Genomic DNA, 27747 nt, shown 5'->3' with positions numbered 1-27747 from the left:
AAGAGATTACCATTAAACTGGATGATGCTGTAACATCCAACAAAGACTGTGATTGTTGGAGAATTTGATGCTATAGTTGGGAAGCTGATATAAAACAGTCATAGCAAGCCGCAGTGAAAATCATGATATGATGAAGGGGAGGTATTATTATACATATTTGATAAATAAATGGATCATTGGTAATGGATGGTATAAGGAAAGAGCTAGGAACAAGTTCACCAGATATGATTGAATTTTACAACAGAAATCTGTAGTAGAGTTTATAACAATAATTGCAGAAATCAGAAGATGCCTGACAGAAGTGAAAATAATACCAAGCATTAATTTTGGTGGTGACCAAACTATTGCTAGGGCACTGAAGATATTCAGAGAGTGTAAATACAGTGAAAGAAGACAGGGAAAAATAAAATTCTGGAAACTGGAAGAAATAGAAACAAAAGAGACATACAGAGAAAAGATGGAAGGAAAGATGTAGAAGAAGAATGGAGGAGATTCAAACAGTCTGTTGTGCCACAAATAATTAACTGGGCACAAGTGAATACAATTAAGACAACTGTCAAGACTAATGCAAGAGGACACACAGGCAGGTCGGACCAGAGCTGACCAAATGTTGTTATATCGGGGGCTGTCTGCTGGTACAACAGAAACTGCCATTACAATGCCAAGCTGCACATTATCAGATGCAGCTGAGGGACCAGAGTTGGAATATCACCAGCTCAGCAAGAATGTGGCACTGCTGTAGCATCAGTGACCCCGTTACTTCATATCTGAGGTACAGACTTGTTCTGGCTTATGTGATCAAAACTGATGCTGTGGCAAAACAAGGACAAACCAAGTCTGTATAAATACTCATAATCATATTATGTAAAGGATAGTTGCTACCCACCATATACTGCAGGTGCTGAGCTGCAGATAGGAAAAACGATAAGACGGTCAGAAAGTGAACTTCCAGCCAACAAGGCCTTCATGAAAAATAGACAACATATGCATAAACACTAACACAAACACAACTCACACACATGACCACCGTCTCTGGCAGATGGGTACTAGTTCATCAGAGACTGTAATCATGTATGTGTGAGGCGCATCTGTGCGAGAGGCAGTGTCTATTTTTGACGAAGGCCTTGTTGGTTGAAAGCTCACTTTTGAGAGTCTTTTTGTTGTGTCTGTCTGCGACTCAGCATCTCCATTATATGGTAACAACTATCTTTTTCATAATATCGTTACATTCCATCCTGGATTATCCATTGTTTAAATACTCATAATCTTTAGTCAAAGCTATTGCAGTCTGCCAACCACCAGTACCGAGGAATTGGGGGGAGGGGGGGGGGGGGGGGGAGATTTTATGTCAGTCCACTTGTTTACAAGTCTACATGGCTCAACCAATTACCCTCTGTGTACTCTGCTACTGCTAGCTGTGGCAATGCTGCTAGTATCAATTCCAAAAGGTCTACAGCTCAATCCTGGGTCTGTGTAGCCTTTCAATTGCCATTGCCCGTGCAGGCAAACTCCTTGTCTGCCTCTGCTCATGTGGGCAGACACTAGTGTTGTTAGATGTTCTTTCTACACTGGGTCCATGGTATGATCCCACGTGCCATGACGCACTGCAAGAGCTGCTCGGTTGCCTCTAGGAAGAATGGCTGTCACTGTGGAGAGCCGTCTTGCTGGTGTCAGCAGCTTTGCCATCACTGCCCCATCTGCGTGGCACTGCCTGCTGCCTGTGACTAGGAGCCACATGTGACAGTAGCATCTTTCTCACCAGATGTGTATGGCTTGTGCTCTGCAAGAGCTGGCCTCTCTGGGCATCACTGTTGTAGTACTGCATAATAAATGAATGGTTTAACAATGCTGTTTTCTTGGTGACACATAAGACAAGTACCAGGTGTCACTCACCATTCCACTGCTATTCCACCCAAGGTGTTAACTATTGGCATCCCAATCTCTGACTACCCGTTCCACCACCCACCGTAGACACCTACTACTATGGCCTCTATAATGCCTTATCGAGCCAGCAGAAGGAACATGTGGAAGGGCATCAATAAAAGTCAGACAAAATAAACTCCTTGGTGAATTGAATTGAGGGAACTGCAGAAGCACTCACAAAGAAGAATAACACAGGTGGAGAATAGTTCAAAAATATAATGGAACATAATAGAGAGAAATGGAAATCACTAAGCAGAGCAGCAAGGATGGTGACAGAATTGGCTATGATGATGTCCTGAGAAAAATTACAAAAAAAAGGAATAGAAGAGAATTTTGAGAAAGACAAGAAGATATCATATTGCATTTTAGGTAACAGAAGGAAAAACATGGACACCACTTCAAAAAACAACAACAAACAAGGAAAACTTGCATGAGAGGAAGTAGTAGCTTTGAAGGTATGGAAAGAATACTTCCAAAATCTATATGATGGACAAGATGAAATAAATACACATAACAAAATGGAAGGAAATGGAAGAAATAGCACCATTATGGAGGAAAAGATGTATAAACAACATGGTGAAACAGAACAAGAAGATCTACGGGCATCTGACATTGAGAAAACTGTAATAGAAATATGGCAAAGTTCCTGGAGTAGATGACATCACAGAGAAACTTGTCAAAGCTGCAGGACTTATTAGACTTCAGTGACTGTATAGAATAATGACGATAGTATGAACCTATGGAGAGATTCATGATGAGTGGACACAGGCAATTATTGTAACTATTTTTAAGAAGGGAAAATCAAGTGCTCTGTGAGAACTACAGATGAACAGAATTAATATGCATTGCATGAAAATTGTGAAAAGCTATTTTTTTAATAGAAAATCAGGAACAATATAGAATCACAATTAAGAGAACAACAAAGATTTTAGCTTGGAAGATCAACTATAGCTGCCATGTTTACAGCTTGACAGGTAGCAGACAGAAATGGGAATTCAGGAAAGACACCATATTTGGATTCAATGATGTAAAAGAGGGGAAGAGATATGGGAAGGTCTGAATAGACTGGAGTTACCAAATGGAATGAAACTCAGAATCAGAGACATTTATAACAAATACCTGAACTGCGTTCTAATAGTTGGCATGTTCTCACTATGGACATTATATGGAAAGTTTGCCAAGAGTCAACAGCACATTATATAAAAATTATAGCATATGTAGATGATGTGATTATATGGGAAGGCAATGAGCAGAACAACTAAATACCTTCCAGAGGGTAATTGACAAAGCAAGCATAGAAATAAACTTAACAGAAAGTGAGGTAATAAAATCAGCAAGAGGGAGGGGGGGGGGGGGGGAGGGGGGAAGAACACAAGCAGCAATAGAAAAAATATTAAAGAAGTAGAAGGAAGTAAGCTAACCAAGAAAGAAAACATCAAGCAAGACATTTCAGAGGGGAAAGAAAATAGCTACAAATATTATTACTGTATATTTGACACAATTAGGAATTGGAAAATACCAGCCAAAGCAAAGATCATGATATAAAAATTGTATAATCTATGAATTGTGACTAGTTGATCAGAATGTTGCACATGGGCAAAGAAAGATCTGAGTAGAATAAAAACGAAAGGGATGTGGTTTCTACAAGAGAGCCCGGTAAGATGAGAAGGGACAGGACAAGAAATGAAATAATACAAAACACACTTCAGATTAATCCCCTAAAAGAAACTATGGAGAGAAATATGCTGAAATTGTTTGGCCATGTTAATAGAATTGGAAAAGAAAAACTACCATGAACAGCTCTGGAATGGGCAGTAGCTGGAAGAAGATCAACTGGAAGACCACAAACAATATGGAGACACCAGGGCAAGGATGATGTGAATCACAGAGGACTACAAGGGGAGGAAATGGTGAACGGCAGACTCTGGAAAAAGAGAGAAGATTAGAAGAGGCTCTGTGAATGACCTACATAAGCAGAAATATTTCGAGGAGGAGGAGGAGGAGTAACTGAAAACATGGTGACAAAAATGGTCTATTGAAAGCAGATCCATAAACTTACCTAGAAGGGCAGTACATATCCCACCACCAGATTTCAGTTTTGAAAACTCATCTGTTAGAGGGATCTCAAAATCAATAGCTCACTGGCAACAATACACTGGCTATGGTGGTATCTGAGCCAAAGTACTACAACTGATAGTGCCACCCTTGAGTAACCTTTGTAATCAGTCAACAACTCAAGGAGTATTCTCTGAAAGACTGAAATAAGCAGCAGTACTTGGCAAAAAAAGCAAAGCACCCAGAAGTCATGTTTTGACATCAGAGTAACTTTGTGCACATACATACCATTGGTGAGTATGCAAATGATTGGAGTTGCATTCCTCTGTGATGTATAGAATGATGTTCATGTTTAGTGTTGTTACCAGACCTGGTGGGTTATATAAGGAGCTTCAACAATGTCAGATATACGGTGAGCACTGTAAAGGTCATGGAAGTGCCCCATACTCCTGTGAGACAGCATTATCAGCATCTGACAGAGCTTGAAAGGGGTTTTGATAGTGGACCTCCATTTAGCCAGTTGGGTGAATCATGCAATATCCAGATTTGTCGGGCATTCAGATGTGACAGTAACCTGATGTTGGATGATTTGTGAATGTGAGGGCTGGAACACTCATTGCAAAGGTTCTGATCGACCACATCTGAACACCACAAGATAGGATTGTCATATTGTGCACGAAGCACATAAGTGACTGTCACCTGAGAACAAGTAATGGACTTCCTGCAACATTCTGTGTCATCCTGAGCTCTTGGTCAGAGACTAGCAACGGCAGGACTACGGAATTATTGTACCATGCACAGGCTGCTACTACCTTCACAACACAAAAGGCTGCATCTGGAGTGTGCTGTGACCAGCACAGACTGATGATGAAAGGTGTTTTACTGTGCACACTACTGAACCACAGTTCTGCGCTCCCTGATGACCAACATCTGTGAGTTTGGTGGTGATGTGGGGAGAGGTCCCATTCTTACAATGTTTTGGAGAGAGATAGCTGTGCTACTCCTGGTATCATGATGTGGTGAGCTGTCAGATATAACTTCAAGTTGTGACTGATAATGATTGGGGGACTTCTGACAGCACAATGGTCATGTGTTATCTCTCATGTGACAATATCATGATGCCATTTCACAAGATAGTGCTCACTCAAACATAGCATGTGTCTCTATGGACTGTCTTTGTGATGTTAAGGTATTGTTGTGGCTAACAAGATGCCCATATCTCTCTACTATAGAACATGTGTTGGACCAGCTCAGATTTCAACTCTGTCCCAGTGTCAATAACCAAGATTTCAGGGATAGCTGCATTGGCTTTCCTCAGGAGAGGATACAATGGCTTTATGACACCCTTCCCAACCATGTCAGTGCCAGCATGCAGGCCACAGAGGGCACAATGTAATACTGATAAGTGGGCTCATCCTGCCGAGTTAACTATGTTTAGCTCAGTTTTGTAACCAGTGAAATACCATCACATACCTTCTCAAACTGTGAAGTTTCATTTCATACTCCACTTCCGAGAGCTTCATTTTTTTGTCAGGCCGTTTATACAGGATGTTCAGAAATTCCCGTTATGGAGTTCTATGATTTATAGAGGGGAGTGAATACAAAGTATTTTGAATAGAAACACATGTACAGAAAAATACAATTTCTGTTCCAAGATGGTTTTAATTCAGATGTTTAACTCATCCACTTCTGCTTGAGGAATTGAATTAGGTATGATGCAGTACAGTTATTATGTAACAGTTCAAAAGAAAACACAATAAAACATCCATATATCACTTAAGCCACTTGTTTGTATTACCACTTTAACATTACTTGTTCACATTATTCCAAAACAAAAAAAGAACCCAGCGTACTGTATATACAGAATGTAATGGTTGAGTTTTAATACAAACAAATGTGCTTAAGTGATATATGGATGCTTCATTGTGTTTTCTTTTGAACTGTTATCTAATAACTGTACTGTGTCATGCTTAATCCAATTCCTCATGCAGAAGTGGATGAGCTGAGCGCCTGAACTGAAACCATTGTACAATGTAAACGGAAAATTTCCAGACATGATTTCCTATTCAAAATATTATGTACTCACTTCCCTCTACAAGTCCTGAAAGTTTGTAATGGGAATTTCTGAACACCCTGTATAAGTGGATGGAAGCAATGGACCTGTAATTATTGGCCCGCATACCTCCTTCCCACGTTCTCAAAAATTTTTGAGAAATTAGCTTAAAACAGAATACTGAACCACTTTTTAAGACTAACCTTTTGACAACAACTGAGTTGGGCTTCCGTAAAGGCTTCTCTACCTTTGGATTGTGCAGATCATAAAACTCTGCCTGGCAAAGCTAAAAGAGTGACATTAAAGATCTTCTTTTGTGGATAAAGTCATATTATAACAACAGAAAACAGTGCGTTACATTAGCAAATGATGCAACAGGAACAAGATTAAATTCAGAGTTGAGAAATGTTAAATATAGTGTGTTGCATAGTGTGGTTGCTCCTGTTCTTTTCCTATATAAATGATTTACTTGGGACATTCGAGGATGCTTCAAAAACTGTAATGTTTGCTGATGATGACACAAGTATATTGATAACAGGTTCAAACACATCCATACTAGGTACATTTTTGGGGTGTTTGGGTGCTCAACAGCAAGGTCATCAGCACCCTGACAAATATTAAAAGAAACAAATATAGTTAAAAGGGCTAAAAATGTTAGCACACCCACTCACCCACACACTCACAAACTCACTCGCAGATCACAAAATCTTAAAACTTTGACCACATTCAGTGTCACTTAAAAAAAAGGGCAGATCTGCTGGCAAATCTATTGCTGCCCTCTGATCAAAAAATAAGAGACAGTCTACTAAAATATGATACACTGTGATCTGTATGCCACAAGCACCACACACTGGAAAGCCCTCTCGCTGGTGCAAGAAGCTACATGTTAGAGGACTATGGCCCATGCAAAAGATGAGTAAGGAGGACCTCATCCCATCTTCGTGGCTGGAACGAGGTATGCCATAGCCGTGTAGTGTGCTTCAATATGCACAGCTTATTACCTGTCACTTGCACCCACTCATCTTCCCATCAACATGCAACTCTGCACCTCAACAGTCAGGTGATAGCATGTCAAGGGATGACACGCAGAAATAACTGAGCATCATGACACACCTCCTTGACTACTACATATGCACTTTCATTTCCTGCATTACCTGTGTGCCCTGGTAACCAACAGAAAAATATCTCCCTTCCCAGCAGCTGATGCCAGATATAGTTAGGCAAATAATGGTGCAGGCTTACAACTGGTTTTCAGCCAACAGATTAACCCTTAACCTTCCAAATACTCGTATAATGCATTTCTGAAATAATAAAATGACTTACAAGTATCAGAAGTAGAGATCAATGGGTACACACTGGCTGAGGGTCCATGTGTGAAGTTCCTAGGCATCCAGATGGATAATTAACTGAGGTGTCACCAGCATGTGGATAAGTTAACCAAGAAATCTCAATTCTGCCTGCTTTGACACTCCCACTGTGTTGATCTGCATACAGGAGCACTTTCATACTTTCATTCAGTTCGATCCTGTGGCATAATATTTTGGGACATGGCAGCTAAGATGCAGAAAGTATTCATTTGATTGAAGTGTGTGATAAGAACATTGTAGAAAGTTGATACCCAAACATCTTGCACATGCCTCTTCAGAATAAGCTTACATGCCAGTACATACTCTCCCTAATGATATTTGTGGTTAACAACAACACTGAATTTAGGATGAAACCAGTAATTCACAACTACAACACTAGAGGGAGCAATAATTTCCATATAGACTACACATTCCTCTTTACACTTCAGAATGGACTTTTACTCTGATGCAAAAAGTCTATAACAGGTTGCTAGTGGACACTGGGAAGGAAACTGAGCATTCGCAAATATTTCGATCAAAGTAAAATAATACTCCACTAGCCTCTCCTCCCACAATTTATAAGAATAATTGGACTCAAGCATGTATATTCTGCATAACACTTAATATTTGTGCTAGATAGATTATGATTTTGCCAATATATAGACAGCTGATAGAGCTTTTTGTGAAGTTACATATATGCTTTGTATGAAGTTTACGCATGAACTATGAGCAGCAACTAAGTAGTATAGTGAGTGGAGCACTGGCTTTTTTCAAAGCAGGTATTTTTCTCCTTATATACATGTATAAAGTAATATAGAAGTAATTACCATAATTAACAGTCTGAGTGGATTAGCACTAGTTAGAATATGTTGTTAGTGTACTCTACAGAAGTGACTGCTTCTGCCTCTTGATGTATAACCCTTTCCAGCACAGTGGTTTCAGTCTTAAATCATATTTCTACTTCACTTCCTTAACCAGCCCTCTGGTTTTATCTTGAAGCCTGCACCATACACTAATTACCAATTAGCTGCATCAGCAAAGTGATTGTTGAAGGTTAATCGCCTTTTCAGTATAGTGTTGTATGATTAGTTGGATGTGTACTCAATTTGTGACATTTATACAGCAGATCTTCAAAATGTCATGTAGTGCTTTGTCCTCATACTTCACTTAATGATTTTTGAAGATGTTTTTTATTTATAATTATAATAACCAGTTTTGTTTCTCACAAAATTACATGCAGTTTCATTCTGAACAACTGGGATGTAACAGTCCTCATATGGTCAATATAGATGCAGAATCTTTTTTCTTTATAGATTGTTAATATAGGTAATAGACCACTGCCAAGAGGAAACAAAAAATTTAGACCTTGTGACCTCAGCACAAATATGCTAATGGAATACTTCCTGGAATTTCTAGTGCTCCAAAGTCAGTTGCTTCAGATATTGACACAGAATCAGATGGACTGATCAACAGCCACAACTTATTGCACGTGGTGAGAACACAATTGAACTTGGAGGGGATGTTGAAATTGATTCTGTTCACATTAGTAACGGCATCAATGTCAATGCTGTGTGTAATGACAATGCAGAACTAATAGAGCAAATAGAATGAGTGCAAGAAATACTTGCTAAAGAAACTATCGAACTTACATATAAATATGATTCAAATATACTTTCTGACAAAGCAAGCCCCACTAAACTACTTGGCTGCTTATTTGGTGATGATTTACTAGAACAACCAGTCTTCCAAACAGATACGTATGGAACTCAAAAGCTTTGAGGTTCAACAGCTTTCAAACCAATTGATATTGACAAAATAAAGAAATTTATCGCTATCAATTTATTAACTGGTATCGGGAAATATCCTTCATACGGGGATTATTGGTCTTCTGCCCCAGCAGGCATGATACCAACATTTCAGTTCTCATACCTCAGAATAGATTTTTGTGGTCATTAGGCCATATACAGGGTGCTACAAAAAGGTACGGCCAAACTTTCAGGAAACATTCCTCACAGACAAAGAAAGAAAATATGTTATGTGGACATGTGTCCAGAAACACTTACTTCCCATGTTAGAGCTCATTTTATTACTTCTCTTCAAATCACATTAATCCTGTAATGGAAACACACAGCAACAGAACGTACCAGCATGACTTCAAACACTTTGTTACAGGAAATGTTCAAAATGCCCTCCGTTAGCAAGGATACATGCAACCACCCTCCGCTGCATGGAATCCCTGATGCGCTGATGCAGCCCTGGAGAATGGCGTATTGTATCACAGTCATCCACAATATGAGCACGAAGAGTCTCTACATTTGGTACCGGGGTTGCGTAGACAAGAGCTTTCAAATGCCACCATAAATGAAAGTCAAGAGGGTTGAGGTCAGGAGAGCGTGGAGGCCATGGAATTGGTCCGCCTCTACCAATCCATTGGTCACCGAATCTGTTGTTGAGAAGCGTACGAACACTTCGACTGAAATGTGCAGGAGCTCCATCGTGCATGAATCACATGTTGTGTCGTACTTGTAAAGGCACATGCTCTAGCAGCACAGGTAGAGTATCCTGTATGAAATCATGATAACGTGCTCCATTGAGCGTAGGTGGAAGAACATGGGGCCCAGTCAAGGCACCACCAACAATGCCTGCCCGAACGTTCACAGAAAATCTGTGTTGATGATGTGATTGCACAATTGCATGCAGATTCTCGTCAGCCCACACATGTTGATTGTGAAAATTTACAATTTGATCACGTTGGAATGAAGCCTCATCCGTAAAGAGAACATTTGCACTGAAATGAGGATTGACACATTGTTGGATGAGCCATTTGCAGAAGTGTACCCATGGAGGCCAATCAGCTGCTGATAGTGCCTGCACACGCTGTACATGGTACTTAAACAACTGGTTCTCCTGTAGCACTCTCCATACAGTGGCGTGGTCAACGTTACCTTGTACAGCAGCAATTTCTCTGACGCTGACATTAGGGTTATCGTCAACTGCACGAAAAATTGCCTCATCCATTGCAGGTGTCCTCATCGTTCTAGGTCTTCCCCAGTCGCAAGTCATAGGCTGGAATGTTCCGTGCTCCCTAAGACGCCGATCAGTTGCTTTGAATGTCTTCCTGTCGGGACGCCTTCGTTCTGGAAATCTGTCTCGATACAAATGTACCGCGCCAAGGCTATTGCCCCGTGCTAAGCCATACATCAAATGGGCATCTGCCAACTCCGCATTTGTAAACATTGCACTGACTGCAAAACCATGTTTGTGATGAACACTAACCCGTTGATGCTACGTACTGCTGTGCTTGATGCTAGTACTGTAGAGCAATGAGTCGCATGTCAACACAAGCACCGAAGTCAACATTACCTTCCTTCAATTGGGCCAACTGGCGGTGAATCGAGGAAGTACAGTACATACTGTCGAAACTAAAATGAGCTCTAACATGGAAATTAAGCGTTTCTGGACACATTTCCACATACCTTCTTTTCTTGATTTGTGTGTGAGAAATGTTTCCTGAAAGTTTGGCTGTACCTTTTTGTAACACCCTGTATACGAGGTCTGTTCAAAAAATTCTGGAACTTTATCTACAAAACTTTTCTACACTTGCCTTTCACTTATTGTGCATGGTCTCTTTTGAAATACTCTCCTCCACAATCGGTACTCTGCTCCCAATGGAATTTCCACCTCCAGAAACAGTCTTGGTATGCCTCTTGCTGGATCACACAAAGTGCCACCTGCGATTTTTCTTTTATCTCATCTGTCGCTGGAAATCTTCATCCTTTCAATGGGATTTTCAACTTTGGGGGGGGGGGGGGGGGGGAGGGAAACAGCGGCCAGGTCTGGATAGTACAGGGGCTAAGGCAGCACAGTGATTTTGTTTTTTGTGCAATAGTCATGCACCTAAAGGGATGAACGTATGGGTGCATTAACGTGATGCAAGAGCCATGAATTATCTCCCCACATTTCAGGCTATTTCCTTCTCACATTTTCTCACCAGCTTTGCAACATGTCCCAATAATACCACTGATTAACAGTTTGTGCCTGCGGCATGAACTGATGATGAACTAATCCTTCAAAATCAAAGAAAACTATCAGCATGGCTTTAACATTTGACCTGACCTGATGAGCCTTTTTTGGTCTTGGAGAACCTTTCCCGACCCATTGTGAAGACTGAATCTTGGTCTCGGCATCATAACATTAGATCTACATTTCATCACCAGTTATGATTCTCTTAACGAACATCACATTCACATTTGGATGATCCAAAAGCTCTTCACAGAGTGCGAGGCAAAGTTCTTTCTGATTTTGACTCATGAGCTGTGGGATGAACTTGGCGGCAACATGATGCATTCCAAGATGTTGTGTCAGGATTCCATGACATGATCCAACTGAAATGTTGGTGCTAGTCTTCTTCTGAAGAAGGCTCAGAAGAATGAAACGAAGAATAATACTGCTGATGCAATAAATAGAATTATTCCTCATCGTAATTCTTCTGCAGTCTCTTGCACAGTCAGTCTTCAATTGGCATAAAAAATTTCATAGATGTTACAGACATGAGCATTGTTGGTAGACATTAAAGGGTGTCCTGAATGAGGGTCATCATTAACTTCTGTCTGGCCATTTTTAAACTGTTTGAATTATTTGTAATATTAGTATGGCTTAAACACTCATCACCGTAGGCTTCCTGCATAATTTGGTGTGTCTCTGTAAAGGTTTTCTTGAGTTTCACCCACAATTTAAACCAGACACATTGCTCCTCTAACTCTGCCATCTCAGAATTTGCAAACTCTGTTACACAGTGTTCTGCTCAATACGGCACTGAACAGTAACTAATAGACATACAACAATGAAAATCCTGGCAGTTACACGTGAAACAAGGGCATGTGCAAGGATGCAAAGCACATTTTGCTCCAACACAGCATTGGCATGAAATTATGAATGTTCTGGAATTTTTGGACAGATCTCATAATCACACAACGATTAGCAGCCGAAAAAGTGGGAGAAAGACTACGAAAAATGGTTCAAGATAGCCCATTGCTGGATTGTTTAGCCAGAGCTACTACGAAAGTTATAAACTAACAGATCACCTTATCAAGCATGAATCAATGATTTGTTTCAAAGGGAGGTGAAGCCTCAAGTAGTATGTGTTACAGAAACATGTAAAATGTGGGTAAAAAGTTTAGGCACTGTCAAATGAATCTGGTTTCCTTTCCAGATGTCAACTCTATGCAGGGAAAATTGGCCTGGAGACAGAAAAGTGCTTAAGTTCCCAAGTTATGAAACACCTTGGTTCAGAACCTACAGTAAAATATCACAAGCTGTAGTTTGATAATTATTTTACTTCTGTACCATTTAAGCTTGATCTGAAGAAACAGGGAACATATGTCTGGGGGAAGTGAGGAAAGGGAGTTGGGTTTCCAAAATTCTTTGAGAATGAAATGAATATGTCCTCAGGAAATTTCGGTTTCAATGTAATACCCAATGTATCATAACAATGGTTTGGAAAAATCACAAACCAATATAGTTTCTTTTAAATTTCCATAATATTGAAAATGTATGCACAGCTTATCAGAAATGTAAAGATGGTTCCAATGTAGAAATTTCTTGCACAGATATTGTAATGTGGCTTGTAGGCAAATCCAACATGTTAAAATCAATTTATGAAATTTATAGAGAAAAATTAGCAGCACAGGATTTTCTGGCATTTTCTAGGTGTCACTGTTGTAAATGCCTTCACACATTTATAATGAACATTCAGACACTTTTAACTGCTGGTGCAGTTGGAGTATCTTCATCAACTCCTAGTCACAAGAGGTATCAGATCCAGCAGAACAGATTCAAACCATTCATTGCACAAGAAAAGCATTCTGACAATGCATCCAGTGTGCCGGAACAATGACTACTATGAAGATGTGTACACTGTAGTACTGCTAAAGTACCTCACTGCACACTCTCAGAGTGTAAAACATGCAATGTAAATTTGTGTATAATGAATACAAAGAACTGTTTCACTCACTTCCACAAAAAATGTAGGCATTAAAATCATCATAACGGCCCAGTGTTTTCACTTTAAGATCACCCAAAATATTAGGATGGTGCCTACGTTCATAGCGTTTCTCCATAAGCTGAATAGGCAAAACAGATACACATAACAGAAATTTTAGTCATCAATAATATAGTCTCCTTCACCATTCACACCAATCTGCCAATGCTGGGCTTAATTTTTCAATTCCGCAACTACAGAAATCAAGTGGTTTTGAGACGAAACACTTGTAAAGCCATGTTCAGAGCACATTTTCATTCAGAAAGGAAGTTTCTTGAAGGTTGTTCAATAAAGAGTGGAAAAGATGAAAATCTGAATGTGGAAGATCAGGTGACTAAAGTGAAGGGAGAATGGCTTCCCAACCCAGCTCGTGTATACTCTGTTTTTTGTCAGTCTAGCAGAATGAGGGTGGGCATTATTGTGGAATAGCATCACTTCACACAGTCTTCCTGGTAGTTGTTCATGGATTGTGTCTGCCAGACACCTCAGTTATTGGCAAGAAATGTCAGCAGTGACATTACACCTCAGGCAAGCAATTTTCAGCACACCACACTGTCGCCATTCCACCATATGCACAATGTTATCTTTTGTGGAGGTGTGCAGGTCTTTGTACAGGGAGTTGCTGCTTCATTTGGGTTCAACCATTCCTTTCTTTGCCTTACATTAGTGTACAGACACAATTTCTCATCACCAGTAATGATACAGGTTAGGAATGGTCAGTGTTGTTCATGAGCCAATTGATGACGAGCAAGCTCGTATGGCCACCCATTGATTTGTGTATTGTATTGTATTTTTATTGATCCAGGCAATCATAGTATTGTATAGCTGTACATATGATACTGGACAGGTCAAGAGAGCTATTTACAAGTAATTTTTACATTATTTTGTAGCAAGGAAATTATCTACCTTAAACAAAACAGTTAATACAAATCATAGAATTGTAAGGTTGTACATACGATATTGGACAGGTCAAGAGAGCAACGTGTGACTTTGGCTTAGAGCTCATGGTATCCACACATCCACTTTTTGAACCCCCCTCACTGCATGCAAATACTGCATTATGGTGGAATGATCACAGTTCATCACATTTGTCAGTTCTCGAGTGGTGTGGATCATTGCGTACTAATGTGTTAAAATGGCCTTCATCACACCCTACAGGTCTCCCTGAACGTGAAGAGTCACTAATGTCAAAGTGTTCCTCTTTAAACTGAGAAAAAAAAATTCTTGCCATGCTCTGTCCAATGGCACTATTCCCATACACAGTGCAAATGTTTCTAGCTGCCTCCACTGCTCTCCCCCCTCTATTGAACTCAAACTGAAAAATATGTTAGAAATGTTCTTATTTTTCCACATGGCACTCAATTTTATAGCATCCACAGCTCCAATCACTACCTCCAAATGACAAAATGGCAAATTGTGAACTTAAATAGCAACAGTGAACTACAAATAAAAAATGACAATTGATAACCTGAATACCAACAAGCAATACAAAATGCTATGAACTTATGCACCAACTTAATGTTATGAAATTAAAATTCTATTGTTATTATATCATATTATTGCTTTTTGTGACAGTAAAGCTAGATTTTGAAATAAATTGTTATATTTTTCTTCCTATGTTTATTCATGGGCTGCAAATGGGTAACTTGTGCTCATCCCTAAAAGCTCTCTCCCATGAAGGAATTTGCAGATCACAATGTGCGAATAAATATGTTACATAAACACTTTCTTAGTGCAGGTTTTGTGTTTAAGTCCTTACTAAAAATTATATAATCATTACAGGCATTTCACTTTCTTGATTGAAAATACCATCATCGCTAGTAATTGTTGCATAGTATAGCTTTTTGCACTTATTATCTCTGATTGTTCTTTTGTAAGTGTGTATATGTATTATCTTTGAGTGTATTTGAATATGTATCTTTGGTAATGCATACAGTGTAGACAAAAAGTTCCTTAGTTATTGTCTATTTGTAGCACCATGTGAAGTGTCGAATGTAACTGGGTGCTCCAGCAATTAAACAATATGAATCATGTTTCAAAAATCTGTTACAATTTACTACCTCTTACACAACAGCAATTCTTATGTTTTTCTTGCCAGTGATATACAACAATATGCTTTGGGCATATTCTTACTTCACTAACATAATTTGTCTCTGGCCATGATTTCCTTGTCCAATATTCATTTTCAACACTCACTGACTCTACATTTTCCAAGTGCACACATCTGGATAAACATATCAAAAAAAATCAATATGTCAAGCAGATCCACAATTGGTTACAGCAGCAGGAGGAGGAGGAGGACGAGGAGATTAGTGTCCAACGCCCTGTTGACAATGAGTTTTTTTAGAGACAGAGCACAAGCTCAGATCGGGGAAGGATGGAGAAGGAAAGCGGCTGTGCCCTTTTGAAGGAACAATCCTGGCATTTACCTTAAGTGACTTAGAGAAATCACAGGAGACCTAAATCAGGATGGCTGGATATGGGTTTGAGCTGTCATCCCCCCCGAATACCAGTCCAGTGTGCTAACCACTGAACTACCCCACTCGGAACAAGTGGTTACACAGAGTCACAAACAAGATTTCTTAACCATGGGTACTATGACTGGCAAAAGAGTGGAAGAGGAATAGGAAATGACAACAAACAGTGGAGGTCACTAAGGTCTTAAATTGGGGGAGACACTGTAAGATGGGAGAAGACATTAACTAAAAATGAAATACTAGTATATGAGATCTGGTAACATGACAAGTTAAAAGTGAAGAAGAGGGAAGTTTCCAAGACTTTTAATTTCTGAGGTTTTCTCAGCAAGATTGATTGATGGTATAATTTTGGATCCAACAATGTTGCTGATGTCGAATTTCTGCACAGTTTTTTGACAACTGATATATCTTCATCAGGTTCTGTGATTGTGGTTGCCACATGTGCTTATCAAATGAAAATGTCTACTGTGCCAGCAATCAAAATACTGTCCATAAAATTTTTTGTCTACCTGAAAAGTACCACTGGACATCAGTCTAGATGTCCAGATTTGATTTATTGTTCTTATTTACCAATGAAGTAAGATATGGGGTAAACCTCAAAAGAATTTATCAAAAAATATGGAATCATCAGCCTGTCTAGTCACACAAAAACATCGTCTAAGAAAATATAAGAGTATATCTAAAAACAAAGATGATGAGACTTACCAAACAAAACCGCTGGCAGGTCGATAGACACACAAACAAACACAAACATACACACAAAATTCTAGCTTTCGCAACCAATGGTTGCTTCATCAGCAAAGAGGGAAGGAGAGGGAAAGATGAAAGGATGTGGGTTTTAAGGGAGAGGGTAAGGAGTCATTCCAAACCCGTGAGCGGAAAGACTTACCTTATGGGGAAAAAAGGACGGGTATACACTCACACACACACATATCCATCCGCACATACACAGAGTGTGTGTGTGTGTGTGTGTGTGTGTGTGTGTGTGTGTGTGTGTGTGTATACCCGTCCTTTTTTCCCCATAAGGTAAGTCTTTCCGCTCCCGGGATTGGAATGACTCCTTACCCTCTCCCTTAAAACCCACATCCTTTCGTCTTTCCCTCTCCTTCCCTCTTTCCTGACGAAGCAACCGTTGGTTGCGAAAGCTAGAATTTTGTGTGTATGTTTGTGTGTCTATCGACCTGCCAGCGCTTTTGTTTGGTAAGTCTCATCATCTTTGTTTTTAGATATATTTTTCCCACGTGGAATGTTTCCATCTATTATAGTCATAAAATATAAGAGTATATATATGTAACTCAGAAAGCTGCTTGCAATTGAATACTGATTCATTTTCCACAAATAACATTCTAATTGCCTTTCAGTTTAGGTTTTGCAGAGGATTCTCTACAGATAAGGCTCAATATGATCTAACAAATGAAGTCCTAGCTGATGGGAACAACAAAAATCATCACACTGATATATTCTGCAGCTTTGCGAAGGAATTTGAGTGTGTGAACCATAAAATCCTGCTTTGGAAACCAGAATACTGTAGCTTTAAAAGCATTCTTGTTGCACAGTTGGTGTCATATAATCATAACTGAAAACAGAGGGTCAGATTGACTGTTTATACCATGTGAATAAAAATAAACTAAGAATGGGGGAATAAAAAATGTGAGGTCCCAAATGGTTTGGTATTAAGTCCACTCTTGTACCTGACCTCAGTACAATAATGACCTACTAGTAACTTAACCTGATTGTTTAAAAGTAGCATACTAATCAAGTTCCCAAATACAAACACACAAAACGCAGTCCAGATTATATCCGAACAGCAATAGACTTGGTTTGCAACTGACAGTGTCTTAATTTCACAAAGACCAATCTTATGCAACTTTGAATAAATTAAAATGACCTGCTGGTACCCAAAATAAACACAAATGGTAATGCAACACATGCAATGATACATGTTGAATTTCTGATAGTCTGGCTAGATAACAAGCAAAAATAGATTCAATATAAAAATCATCTGAGGTGGCACACTGATAAAACACTGGGTTGTTAAATGTTGATCTTCCTTTCTTTCTAAACAGAAAAGCAAACTAATCAACACTGCAGTCCAGAGTGTTTTGCACATAGAAGCACATTGTGAAATACAAGCGAATCCCATACAACAGGGTCAAATGGCAGCATTAAATCATCCCCATCAGTCACATTCAGCTATGGGAAAAGTATAGTTTCACATAATCATAATGCCAACTCATTCACATTATCCAAAGAAAATTTAGTAGAATACCAATAGAAATAATTTTGCAAAGAGTGTTTGTGAATGAATGTAAGTTTCACTCTGTAATTGAGTCTGTACTGCTCTGACAATCTCTGGTATATTAAAACTGTGATGGACTGGTACTAACTGAACTATCCAGGCATGACATACAAGCCACTCTCACAACTTTACTTCTGCCAGTAGCTCTCTCCTGCCTTCCAAACTTCACAGATCTACCTCATATTTCGTGGGACTTGCACTCCTGGAAGAAAAGATACTGTGGAGAAATGCCTTAAGCTCCATCTAAGGAAGTGTTTCCAGAATGGATCTTTCATTCCAATAATTGCTTAGTTAAAAATGCCATCTGAACAGCCCCCCCCCCCCTTTCCCCAAATACCAGCTACTCTCAATTACGTAGATTAGATTTGTCCTTACAACACATTCTTCAATCTTACAGTCCTCCTGGCTTCAGTCTCTGGACGTACCTGTCCTCACCTAAATCTAAATAAGCACCAAAAAATCTTCCCTCTTCATCCCACTAGTCTACACCCACAACACTGCTTTCTCTCTCTTCCCATACACAATGTCCCCTGTCCAAGCCACTGGCACCACATTCCTGTTCTCTTTCTGCCCCTCCTCTTAGCCATCACTCCCTTCCAGTCACCCCTTTCTTCCTTCCCTTCCCTGTCTCCTTGTTCCTCTTACCCACTCCAGCTGACACCGTCCCTAACCCCAGTGGTCTTGTTTATGTGCCAGTGGACTACTCAAAGACTGACTTGTATTGCATATATTTTAAGAGCCAGACAAATGATTTGCAACTCTGTATTCCACCCAGGACTTCACAACATGTTATGCTCTCTTTATGTGACAGCAGTATTTTACAATATTGTAATGGAGTTTTAACTTTCATTAGTAACTTGTAGTGATTTCTCTTTCTGTAACAAGACACTTTAATCTGATTAGTTATCAATTGTTTATCGTGCTTTGCTTTAATTTTATCTTTGTGTTATTGTACAGCTGGTCTAAACAAATACTTTTAAGACAGAGTTACTTTTTTCATCAAATCTGTCTGCTTTGTAAGCATCTTCCTAGTGTTCTTCCTGCAAGTTTTCTCTAAACATCTCAATCAAACCATTGATTTGGACATTGGCAACTCTAGGTGTCTGTGATCAGAATTATCAGTCAGAATATCAGGAGTTACATCTCTATAAATAATGATTCTCTACTGAAGTTGACTTTACTTTATAAACATTACACAATTGAACTGTCTAATGAACATAATGCATTTCCTGCAAGTGGCCTCCAAACTTCCAGTACAGCCAGCCTGGTTTATTTTGAATCTACTGTTGTTGCACAACACTGAAAGAGCTATTTAACACAATTTATTTAATTTATAGACCTTAGAACTTAACATCAATTTCTCTATACGTAGCCACTTCCCTTGAATAAGATATTCTTTTATGAAGCTCAGCAATGTGTGGACTCATGCCAGAGGATGGATAACATATATCATTTAGCGTTTCATAAATAGACTACCAATCTTGAATGACACACAACTAACATTGGACAACAGAATCACCATAGTCATGATCATCATATCTCCTTGCTGTTCACAAGATTAAATGTCAAGCAGGTTAAAATATGCAGTGGATTTTCTTCTTCAGTTGAAGAGTGGGGTGGTAAGATTTGAACACAAGGTCCCTGGAAGTGATATAGTTTGCATTCTATGAATGAGTGGCTGTAGTTGACTGTATGATGAGATGGGTTATTACAGCTGGTTGCTCATAAATACAGGTAAGTATGTGTTGGTTAACATGTCATGGCCCAAGGCAGTGGCGGATACAGAAAAACCTCAAGGAGGGGGCGTTAAAGATAACTTGAGCTACCTTTACTTTTACCAAATAAAAAATAATAAAGTCACATGCAAAGTTTAAGAAAGTTTTATGTAAACTGGTTGTGCACACGTACACGACAAAGCCATCTTATGATATAAAAAAGTTACAATTGTAGTTTTCTTCCTTAAATGATGATTTCTATGCACCAACTGGCAGGGGTGGCAATGAAGCAAATGCAAAGAAACAATGAATTATAAGAATAAATATTGAAAGTGTGATCAAAACAGGTGACTGAAATGCTTTAACCTAAAATTCTTCCATAACAGGTCAGCTGTTATTGGAGACAAACAGCTATTTACAGTAACTTATCAGTTTGTTAAAAATGGATATGGTTTTATAAAATGTAGGTTTAAAGTGAGCAGTTTGCCCCTTCTGTTAACTGTAATCTAACAGAGATCCCTCGAACAAAAAGTTGTGCCCAGAACTTAGAAGAAAGCACAGGTCACACCCATTTACAGAAAGGATAGCAGAAGGGATACACAAAATAACTGTCCAATATCACTGACATCCATCATCATCTTCTTCTGCACTTTCCATATTGGGGCAATTGTAGCCTGTGATTCTGCATAATGAATAATGTTCACAAGAGATTAAGAAAAACAACAGGTTTCTTCAAATAACTAAATTACTACAGGGAGTTCTGAAATGATCTCAAAATTTAATAGCTCTAAGTGAAAGTCACTTGTGTCCTTACAACACATTCTTCAATCTTACAGTCCTCCTGGCTTCAGTCTCTGGACGTACCTGTCCCTCACCTAAATCTAAATAAGCACCAAAAAATCTTCCCTCTTCATCCCACTAGTCTACACCCATAACACTGCTTTCTCTCTCTTCCCATACACAATGTCCCCTGTCCAAGCCACTGGCACCACATTCCTGTTCTCTTTCTGCCCCTCCTCTCAGCCATCACTCCCTTCCAGTCACCCCTTTCTTCCTTCCCTTCCCTGTCTCCTTGTTCCTCTTACCCACTCCAGCTGACACCGTCCCTAACCCCAGTGGTCTTGTTTATGTGCCAGTGGACTACTCAAAGACTGACTTGTATTGCATATATTTTAAGAGCCAGACAAATGATTTGCAACTCTGTATTCCACCCAGGACTTCACAACATGTTATGCTCTCTTTATGTGACAGCAGTATTTTACAATATTGTAATGGAGTTTTAACTTTCATTAGTAACTTGTAGTGATTTCTCTTTCTGTAATAAGACACTTTAATCTGATTAGTTATCAATTGTTTATCGTGCTTTGCTTTAATTTTACCTTTGTGTTATTGTACAGCTGGTCTAAACAAATACTTTTAAGATAGAGTTACTTTTTTCATCAAATCTGTCTGCTTTGTAAGCATCTTCCTAGTGTTCTTCCTGCAAGTTTTCTCTAAACATCTCAATCAAACCATTGATTTGGACATTGGCAACTCTAGGTGTCTGTGATCAGAATTATCAGTCAGAATATCAGGAGTTACATCTCTATAAATAATGATTCTCTACTGAAGTTGACTTTACTTTATAAACATTACACAATTGAACTGTCTAATGAACATAATGCATTTCCTGCAAGTGGCCTCCAAACTTCCAGTACAGCCAGCCTGGTTTATTTTGAATCTACTGTTGTTGCACAACACTGAAAGAGCTATTTAACACAATTTATTTAATTTATAGACCTTAGAACTTAACATCAATTTCTCTATACGTAGCCACTTCCCTTGAATAAGATATTCTTTTATGAAGCTCAGCAATGTGTGGACTCATGCCAGAGGATGGATAACATATATCATTTAGCGTTTCATAAATAGACTACCAATCTTGAATGACACACAACTAACATTGGACAACAGAATCACCATAGTCATGATCATCATATCTCCTTGCTGTTCACAAGATTAAATGTCAAGCAGGTTAAAATATGCAGTGGATTTTCTTCTTCAATTATCCACTCTGAGCAGTTGAAGAGTGGGGTGGTAAGATTTGAACACAAGGTCCCTGGAAGTGATATAGTTTGCATTCTATGAATGAGTGGCTGTAGTTGACTGTATGATGAGATGGGTTATTACAGCTGGTTGCTCATAAATACAGGTAAGTATGTGTTGGTTAACATGTCATGGCCCAAGGCAGTGGCGGATACAGAAAAACCTCAAGGAGGGGGCGCTAAAGATAACTTGAGCTACCTTTACTTTTACAGAGACCAGCCATGTCATGGGAGGCATCAGCAAGGTGAGCGGAGCTGCAGTATTGGTAGCAGTCATTGTGCTGACAGATGAAGCTGTGCAATTGGTGGTGGGCAGAATCCAGGCCGGCAACTGTAGCCTGCAGCATTGCCATGTCAGTGCTGAGACAGACAAGAATGTCATATACTTCCAGTTGCTAGGTGCTGTGCTGTGCTGTGGTTTGGCAGAGAGGGGAGCTGACAGTGACATCATCAGCACCATGTTGAGCAGCGAGTGCCACTCCGTGGTGGTGTCATCATCAGTGTTAATGACCAGTGGAAACGAGCAGGGCAGGAGCTGGTGCTTGAAGGTGTCAGCAGTAGTACGCAGGGAGATCAGTGTCTCTTGTAACCTGTCAATGAGGCTGGTAATGTCAGTAAGGGGGAAATCGGCGTGCAACACCACAGCTGTCTGTATCAGGACACAAGGCAAGCTAGCCAGATGTTGTACAGGAAACAATTGGAGACTGTGTGTGACTTTGTTGGGCTTTGGAGGTGGCACAGGAATTGCAAGGGCTGCCAGTCCCCAAACTGCTCGAGGGAAAGAACGACCCAGATTCACTGCATCTCAGACAACGTGAGTTGCACAAGTGTGTCTCTGGATTGTCTCACAGTGGTCAGTAATTGGGGGTGATGAGATGACACTGCAGATCTCCACTGTGTACGTCAGCTTGAGCTTGCTGATCACCATTGCAAACTTGGTGTCGTCATGGGTGATGTCGCAGCCAGCAAAGATGACATATGCTGGTGAAAATCACAGGTACAGATTATGGGGACTGAAGGTCAGCAATGAGCTGTGGCATAGCTGGACGTAGTAGTGGCAGTGGGAGGAGGTCTTGAGTTTTGGCACTTCGAGATCTTGTGGAATACCAGAGATGCACAGGTAGGTGAGGGCATCAGTGTGGAGACTGGGCCGCCAGTCACTGTGTCACCATGAGGTGCCTAAGCACGCTTACGTTGCAGTTCTGCGAGACATGCGCTAGGTCGCTGATGACATCAGGGGATACTGGAGTGCCAACTGTGGGCGGTGAGCTGCTGGTTGGGCCAGTGGTGGAAGTCTTATGGTCGTTAGGTTGTGTGGAGGTGAATACACAAAATGCACACAAGGGAAATAGCTTGTGGTATTAAGCACAAAATATGGGTCATGGTGCAATAGCATGCAGAGCACAAAAATAATTCATCATGCAAACATTCTTAGTGTGACAGAGTTCATATGACAGAACTGGAATTTGCTCAAGGGGTGCACAGGAGTGGAAGTCTGAATGCATGTTTAAAGGAATGAGGCAACCAACAACATACCAAATTTGAAAACTAAGTCACCTGAGTTTACTGTCTGTCATCAGTGTAGGAAAATATTCCTTCCTAACTTAATAAAATAATGACAATAACTAGCTGAAGTTGAAGGCATGAGAAATGGCTTATTGGGTACTGCACAATGAATAATGATCATAAGAGGTTAAGAAAAACAACAAGTTCATTCAAATAACTAAATTATTACAGGAAGCAATGGAATGATATCAGAAAATTATCTCAGAATTTAACAGTTTTTAGCAAAAGTCACTTGGTGATAATGTATGCACACCAGAATTGCTATGACCTTACACAGTGATTACCAACTATGCCCCTATGGGCATATAACAGTCCGAGATTAGGCTTGCAGAATGGAGATAGTACTGCCAAGGCTGGGTGTCCTGTGTTTACCATACACATACTCACTAAAGAGTTGTGAGACCCTCAAGAGGGAGTCATGGTATCGTAGCATGCATACTAATTTGCAGGCAGATGTTGTCTGTTTAAGCTCTTATGGCCTTTCAGTCACTGTATGTTAACTAGCTTGACCCAAATTTTTGTCGCACAATTTCTGTTATGCTCATGCTAATAAAGAATACATACTCCACTGGTGACTTTCAGCAATGGGAACACACCATTAAAATGGATCTATGAGCATTAAAGGGCTGAGGAACTGAAACGAACTGAAAAAGGTGCGTACAATATTAAGCAATGCATTGTGATTCACTGAAGCAAAACAAACCTCTATGTATAAAAGGAAACGTTCTGACTGGCTTGACTCCTCACTGCCCATCCCAAACTACCATGTATAGGAACTTGAAATTTAGAGCGGGTGTTGATCTTACACTGTAGGCATTGTTAAACAAGGGTTCTTTCAAAATTTCACCCCTCACCCCTAAGGGGCTGAAATAAAGGACAAAAGGTTTTTTGAAAATATGTCACTATAACTGCAATTTTGATGCTGGAACTGCGAAAACTGGTATTACATCTCATGCTCAAATATAAAGAAATACACGTTTCAGCTTTTTTGGAAATTTAACCCCTAAGAGTAAAACAGTTGGTTATAGTTTTTTTTGAAAAGAAATCATTATTAAAGAACTACTGAAGCATTTTTAAAGCTACATCTATGAACATAGATATTTCACTTCCCAGTCTTTTTTGAGAGCTTCAGTATTTTTGGAAATTCAGCCGATAAGGGGGTAAAAAGTGAGTGAAACCTGTTTTGGAAAATAAATCATCATTAAAGCACCAATTAAACATTTTTAAAGCAAGATATATGACAGTTAGTATTTGACTTCTCAGTTAGAAATAATAAAACATGTGTTTCAGTGTTTTTGGAAATTCAACCCCCAATGGAGCTAAATATGGGATGAAAATTTTAATAAAATCATTTCATTATGAAAGCATTTTAAGTTAAATCTAAGAAAACTGATATTTAGCTTCTTGTTTGGAAATAAACAAATTTGTTTCAGTGTTTTTCAGAAATTCAGCCTCTAAGGAGTTGAAATAGTGGATGACAATTATTATCATATCACAAATTTTAAAGTTAAATCTATGAAAATTTTTATTTGATTTCCTTGGAAATATCAGCATAAAGACTGTAAAGGCAAGATTAACTAAGACCTCTGACTCTAGCTGCCAGAATCATTTTTTTTGTCAGAAGTACATCCCTGCTTCTATGACCTTAATTAGCGTTTAGTTGTTGCCGTTTGTGAGCAATATAAACATTCGACTAAAGGAAAACAAAAAAAAATCTGTGCAGACCATACAGTGCGAGCAAAGCAACACAGGCTAAGATAAAAGAATGGCAGCTGTATAATGAAACAGAGAAAAAATTGTCATAAGGAACAGAAAATTTTATATATTTAGAAGATATTATAATATGGGAAAACCGAGCTGATATGCAGTGTACGAAGAAGAAATAATTCTAAAATCTTGCACAGCTATTTCAAATCAGTGTAATTCCATAATGCAAAAGAATGACTGAGCATATATTATGCGCAAGCAATGATATGGATCGAGTTGGAAACAAGTCTGGATGAAGCACTCGAATCAGAATAAAACTATAAGAAGATTTTGGGACAGTTTCAAACCTTGTCATGTATGTCAGTATGGAGGGCAGAAGTTGTAGCTGGAGGTAAAAGCTTGAGAGAATGTCCTTTGGAAGCTTACTCATATACATATGAAGAGTGCACATAAGTGAGAATATGGAATGTTGGTCTGTAGAAGACAAGTCTTTTGCTTAGATATCAAGTTTGCAAAATGTGGAAATTCACAGATGTGCTATAGTGTTGTATGAACTGTATTTCAGACAGCTTTATTCAAAAGTGTTTGCTAATCTTGCTCAACCTCTTTCTCACATGTTGCCGACATTTAGGTTTTAATGTCAAGTCTTTGACAAGGTTATTAGAGATGAAGAACATGTTGGATAGTGGAAGGATATCAGCCATGTTACTTGGCAGGGAACCAATCTGGCATTTGCCTAAAGTGATTTAGGGAAATTGTGGCTTATATCTAGATTGTCAGATGGATATATGCAGCACCACATCCGCAAATGCGACTCCCGTGTCTTAATTACTGCATCACCTTGCTTGGTGACCCCAACCATGTCATGTCAACAGTATTATTAATACACAGCCTCGTGTACAAAGCATTTCCTCCAAGCAACAAGTACAGATAAAGTTGAAATTCAATGAAACAGTTTTTATGATTTTTTACAACACATGAAGAAATTTTCACTATTCTAAGGAACTTAATAATGGGTTGATTTCATCCTAGTTGTGGTAACTCATATGATTTTTTTTCCATTTGCTTTTAAAGGTTACCTATACTCTTGTAGTATGGCCAGATGGAGATATGCACCACCACATCCTCAAATGGCAAAAAAGTGTACAGCAGTATTTCTGGCGACTACAAATGAATGTTCTACAGAAGATTATTTCATGACTGTGCAAAATGAATTAGATGCCATATCAAATTTTGTCTAATAAATTTTGTCAAATATTTCCTACTGGGAAGTGAACAAATAATGGCAAATTATTAACCTCGCACTATGTATGGATCTTTCCATTAATTTCAGACGATGATTCGAGCGTTGCATATGAAAATCCAACATAGTTAACTGCACATACGATTGGAAAACGTGGGCCCACCGCGTTGGATTTTCGTACAAAAGACCCTGAAACACAAATTCATCATCGTAGCTTTAACATTGCATCAGATTTTTTGTAAAGCAACTGACTCTGCCCGAGTCACACTAACAAGCAAATTATGTCCTCTTAAATTTCTCCATCTTTCCACTGGTTCTGAAAGGACTAAAGCATCATCATTCGCAAAATGGTTTAAAAATGTCGTTTTTCCACTCCCTATGTTCCCTTCCACGAGCACAGTAAATTGTGTTTGCTTCTCTTTTACTCCTGACATTTTTGCTTCCTGTATAGAAATTCCGACAAAACTGTTACGGAGACATAAAAGAAGCCTCAATCGCTTACGCATACTGGCACACATGAAACATGTTACCACAACCACGACGCCGTTTCGAACGCGATAAACGTCAAAATACCAAGTCACGTGCGTAAACAGCAGTCGCACCGCGCTCTCACAGAAAAAAGGGATAATGACAAATTTCTTGAACAGAAGCAAAATGATTTATTTTTACAGTAACAAAATTTTACACTAAGAAGCGCAACTCCGACTCCTCTAAACTTCTATGACATGCAGTGCAGCAGTGCCATTCACGCACGACGCATATTACATTACTTGCCACACGACTCGCGTTTGGACACTTCACGAATGTTATCTTTGACGAATCAGCTGAGATACATCAAAGATAATGACACAAACCAACAAACACTGTAGATAGTTCAAATCTACGTTAATGTGAAACATGGGAGTAATGGGGGTTAGGGATAATATGAAAGTGTTAGTAGTGAAAGTGCAAAAAGAAATGACCTGCACCTGAACTATGGTGGGAAAGGCATGATCGAAGTAATACCATAACCTGTCATTTACCGGGACGACTGTCATTAACGCTACGAAATGGCTCAGTGCAAGTTGACACCCCATGAATTCATCCAGAATGCTTTTTCGCCACTTATAGCCGCTATGTGTAGCCCCTTGGTCGATCAGGCATGCCAGAAAAACAACTTATCTTTTACAGAAATGATTCAGCCGTTTTGCAAATTGAATACAGAAGGTTTGTGTTAATTACAGGTGTGATAGTGACAAC

General features: G+C 39.3%; 2 protein-coding genes across 4 annotated transcripts in view; one reads left to right on the top strand and one right to left on the bottom strand.

The window, feature by feature from the left end:
- Positions 1-27171, bottom strand: part of LOC126484561 (deoxynucleoside kinase-like) — an 84385-nt gene extending 57214 nt beyond the window's left edge. Inside the window, exons 1-2 of the mRNA XM_050108123.1 lie at positions 26781-27171; positions 26564-26697 (exon numbers count right to left, since the gene is read on the bottom strand). Of these exons, the coding sequence (XP_049964080.1) occupies positions 26564-26697; positions 26781-27026 (380 nt within the window). The 5' untranslated portion in view covers positions 27027-27171. The remainder of the gene's footprint in view (positions 1-26563; positions 26698-26780) is intronic.
- A 153-nt stretch (positions 27172-27324) lies between these two features.
- The window catches only part of LOC126484560 (trafficking protein particle complex subunit 8), a 271243-nt gene continuing 270820 nt past the window's right edge, over positions 27325-27747 (top strand). For 2 of the 3 annotated variants that reach the window (XM_050108120.1, XM_050108119.1), the window contains exon 1: positions 27325-27714. In XM_050108120.1, the coding sequence (XP_049964077.1) occupies positions 27558-27714 (157 nt within the window). In that variant the 5' untranslated portion in view covers positions 27325-27557. The remainder of the gene's footprint in view (positions 27715-27747) is intronic. The other variant, XM_050108121.1, reaches the window with a different exon arrangement.

Source organism: Schistocerca serialis, chromosome 6 (assembly GCF_023864345.2).
Source record: "Schistocerca serialis cubense isolate TAMUIC-IGC-003099 chromosome 6, iqSchSeri2.2, whole genome shotgun sequence".
NCBI classification, from domain to species: Eukaryota; Metazoa; Arthropoda; class Insecta; order Orthoptera; family Acrididae; genus Schistocerca; species Schistocerca serialis.
The sequence above is the reverse complement of the archived record's forward strand: the minus strand, read 5'-3'. Positions and strand labels throughout refer to the sequence as shown.